The 3,902-nt window shown below is 45.9% G+C and overlaps 1 protein-coding gene across 5 annotated transcripts in view; it reads left to right on the forward strand.

Annotated features, from left to right (window-relative positions):
- Positions 1-3,902, forward strand: part of ZFR2 (zinc finger RNA binding protein 2) — a 42,067-nt gene that overhangs the window by 18,842 nt on the left and 19,323 nt on the right. For 3 of the 5 annotated variants that reach the window (XM_019513246.1, XM_019513248.1, XM_019513250.1), the window contains 2 exons: positions 860-1,037; positions 2,067-2,208. In XM_019513246.1, coding sequence (XP_019368791.1) covers positions 860-1,037; positions 2,067-2,208 — 320 coding nt within the window. The remainder of the gene's footprint in view (positions 1-859; positions 1,038-2,066; positions 2,209-3,902) is intronic. The other 2 variants (XM_019513247.1, XM_019513251.1) reach the window with 1 other exon arrangement.

The raw sequence follows: 3,902 nt of genomic DNA on the forward strand, positions 1-3,902 counted from the left end.
ATGGGCCTGCCTGATTCGGAGATTTGGCAGCAGCCCAATCTCCGAATCAGATTCGGCCGAATCGATTCAGGACAGTGATTCAAATCACTGAATCGAATCACTGTCCTCCGAATTGGCCGAATACTAGCTGTTTCGCACAGGCCTAGTAATTACAGTGCGTCAGAGTAGAGTCAATTAATTGAGTCTGCTGGAGCGTGGTAATTACTGCACTCCAGCAGACGCCAGCTTTTGATGAACTTTAGATAAAGTGCCCCCGCCACCATTTTTAACCGCCACCATTTTCAAGCACAGGGACAATGATACATGAGACACTCTGGGCACTTTAATTCGAATAGTTCTCAGACTAATTAAAGCACACCCTGCCCGCTCCCAGAGCACATGCATAATAAATAGCCCATACATTTCAAATAGGCAGACAAGGTTCTTTGGGTAAATCTGATGTCTTTTATTAAACCAACTATGCCCTTAGAGCTTTGACCAACATGGCTACAACCTATACCCCTGATACATTTTAAATTGGAATTCATAGCATGAAAAATGTTCTGACCCATTGTGGTCTTTCTGAGTTCTTTGCAGCAGAAAAATTGCTGCAGTAAAAAAAAACCAGCTTGTTTAATTGACACCTATCAGTAAAGCTGTTTCAGTGGTGTTAGTAGTGCAGCAGAGCCAGAGTCATGTGTAAAAATTGTAGTGCCTTTCTGCTGAAAGAAAAGAGCCCAGCAGTTCACTTACAGAGCCTATGATGTCATCCATTGCATTTTAGTTCTGCTTTACAGATATGTGGAGGTTGTTTGTGAATGACTCGGATTCCCTGTAGATAGCTTTCTTATTGTTTTTCTGTTGTTCCTCTCTTCCACAGAAAAGCAGACGATGTGCCCCGAATTCTGAAAGGTGTAATGCGAGTTGGCATTCTGGCAAAAGGGCTTTTGCTTCGAGGAGACAGGAATGTTCATCTGATCTTATTGTCTGCCCAGAAACCTACGATCTCTCTCCTCCAGAATATCACAGAGCAGCTGCCTAAGCAACTTTCAGTAAGGGTGAATCCTGATACTTTTCTCTGTTTATTAGAGATTCTTTCTCCTTTCCTAAATGACAAGAAATAGATACCCAGAGTATAGAAGAATCTTATTTCTGCTTATTAAAGATTAAGTATGCCACACCACATGCAAAACCAAATGGATAAAGTGCTCCCTGTCCATAGGAGTTGCAACCAAAAGGAAACATGTTCCAGGGTTTTGCACAATCAACTTCAAATTGTTAGTTTCCTCTATATTAGTGAGTAGCTTACAGGCTTGATTGAACTGCTTTCTTCCCTTAATATACAAGATTCAAGTTTTAGATGGCATAATATGGATCAGTCTTCAGTTGGCATCCTGTCTCTAATGCAATTTGTAACACTGCCTGAAAAGACAGTGTTCAGGAAGCTTTCCTGGCTTGAATGACAAGGTTTTGTATGTCAAGCCTGGGATATATAGAGAGCATGATCTCCAAGGGCCTACTGCAATGCTCCTCAACCTTTTTAGATTCAAGACACTACTCTGCAAATTTTTGGAATTTAGCTGCATCCCATTTCAAAAGTGAATATAAATACAGTATGAATATTGTAATATAAACAGCATATTATTAATTAATGTATTATTAAATCATTGTATTTCTCTACTATAACATAATATAAATAAAACAGTCATCTCTTGAGATTGTTCCCCTAGCTCTGCCTGGCCCCATGCACATTTACTCCCAGCACAGCACTTGAACTCCATACACGTGAATCCAGGCCACCACTGGGGACCAGGAACTGCCTGCCCAATTTCAGCCCTTAGTTATCCTAGGGTCCTCTCTTCTGAACTCCAGGCTCAGGGCCAAAATGGACAGAGCCTGAGAATCGCTGGGTACAGTAATCATCCAATGTGCTATCTATCTACTGATGTAGTGGAAACTGATGCTAACCTTGCAAATGCAGTACTAGCCAGTTGCTTACTTGATTAGTAAATTAACTAGTTGTTGTTTTCTGATTTATGCTTGAAGATGAAACAAGTATCCCTTTTTTCCCCCTTTTCCCATCCTAGACATTAACTGAGGACAAGTATGAAGTTTCATCTGATGCTGCAGAAGCGACTATAGTCATCTCATCATGCAAGGAACCAAAAATGCAGGTCACAATTTCAGTTACATCTCCCCTCATGAGAGAAGACACTCCTGTTGACAAAGGTGAGTAAATCAGTTAGTCTGAAATTAATTGAGTACATCAGATATTTTCTTACCCTTTAAATACATAATCATTTCAAATAAGAGAACCATGGTGACTTAGCAGACACTATTTGGTCATTTGTAGGCCTGTGTGAAGCAGCTAGTATTTGCTTCTGATTCGGCCAATTTGGGGCACAGTGATTCGAATTGGTGATTTGAATCACTGTCCTGATTCGATTCGGCCAAATCTGATTTGGCGATTTGGCTCCTGCCAAATCACCAAATCAGCCGGGCCCATCCCCCACCCGCCCCAGCTACTGGCACTTGGGGGGAAAAAGAGCACCAACTCAGTGGGTGCTGCCAGGTGAGGGGTGATCCCTGCTGCCCTCCACTGCCCCACACTGCATGGGGGCTCTGCAAAAGCCCCCCAACCCCCCCCATTGCTCCCTCAGTCCCCCATGGGTGCCCCACCTGGGCCAGCTCCAGCCCTTCAAGATAAAAAAAAACCTGAACCTCCCCCCCGCTCAGACTCACCATTCCTGCTGGTGGGGGGCGATCCTCGGTGCCCTGTGCCATGTGGGGGACTCTGCATGAGCCCCCCCGAAGCCCCAAGGCCGCTACAGAAGCAGTGAGTCCCAGGGCTTTTCTCTGTTTTATTTTCTTAAAGGGTCGGAGCTGGCCTAGGCAGGGCACCCATGTGGGAGTAGTGGGGAGGGGTCAGGGGGCTCATGCAGAGTGCCCTATTCAGTGGGGGGCAGCAGGGATCGGCCCCCTGCCTGGCAGCACCCAGTGAGCAGTGGGGCTTTTTTTAAAGTACTGAGCTGGGCCGGACGGGAGTGGGCAGGGGAGAAGGGTCGGGGGGCTGGCAGGGGTCCCCACATGGTCCCCTCCTCCAGCCCTACCTCCCCCACCCCTAGTACTTACCAGCTCAGAGCTGGCTGCAACTCCCTGCTGCAGCCACCGGGGACTGCCCAGATCATCAAAGCTCTCCTAATCTTTTCTGAAGATTCGGAGAGCTTTGAATTGGTTCAGACCTTTAAATTGGTCGCCTGATTCTATTTGGATTTGGAAATTCAGCCACCGAATCAGACCGAATCTCCTCCGAATCGAATCACCACCCAAAGCTTTGCACACCCCTAGTGATTTGGATACTACTGTCATGGTGCATCTAAACATGCAGTTGATGCAAAGCAACAAACTCTGGCAAATATCACACCAGAGTTTATTGTTCCCGGATGCCACATTTACACGTGCGCCTGGAATCACAGCATATTGAGCTGGGTTAGAGCAGTCCCAGCTGCAGGGGCCCTGGGGGGTCAGCCTGCCAGCCTGGGGCTGTTCTGACCCAACTCAACGTGCTGTGGAGGGGCTGGCTGGGACACAAGGGTGCCTCAGTGGGAAACTGACTTCCTGGCTTCCTGACTTGGCTCATCCATGGATTATGCTCACCCCTTTTCACACTGAAGGCCCCAGGACTGGCTTCTTATGTCCCAGGGTGACATTATTATAGTTATTGTTATTGTTGAATCATACACACATTTAATCACTTCTCTATTTACTGCCCTTCATAACTTCTTGGTGGCTATGACCTCCAACTATCAATGATCTTTTTTGAATGGAAGTTACTGGAAAAGTGTGTTACAACTGTATTGTCCACTCACAGTACTCATACAATAGTGGTTGGGACCTTATAAACACATAAACTGATGGTGGGA

Source organism: Gavialis gangeticus, unplaced genomic scaffold, assembly GCF_001723915.1.
Source record: "Gavialis gangeticus isolate Ggan-Ray unplaced genomic scaffold, GavGan_comp1, whole genome shotgun sequence".
NCBI classification, from domain to species: domain Eukaryota; kingdom Metazoa; phylum Chordata; order Crocodylia; family Gavialidae; genus Gavialis; species Gavialis gangeticus.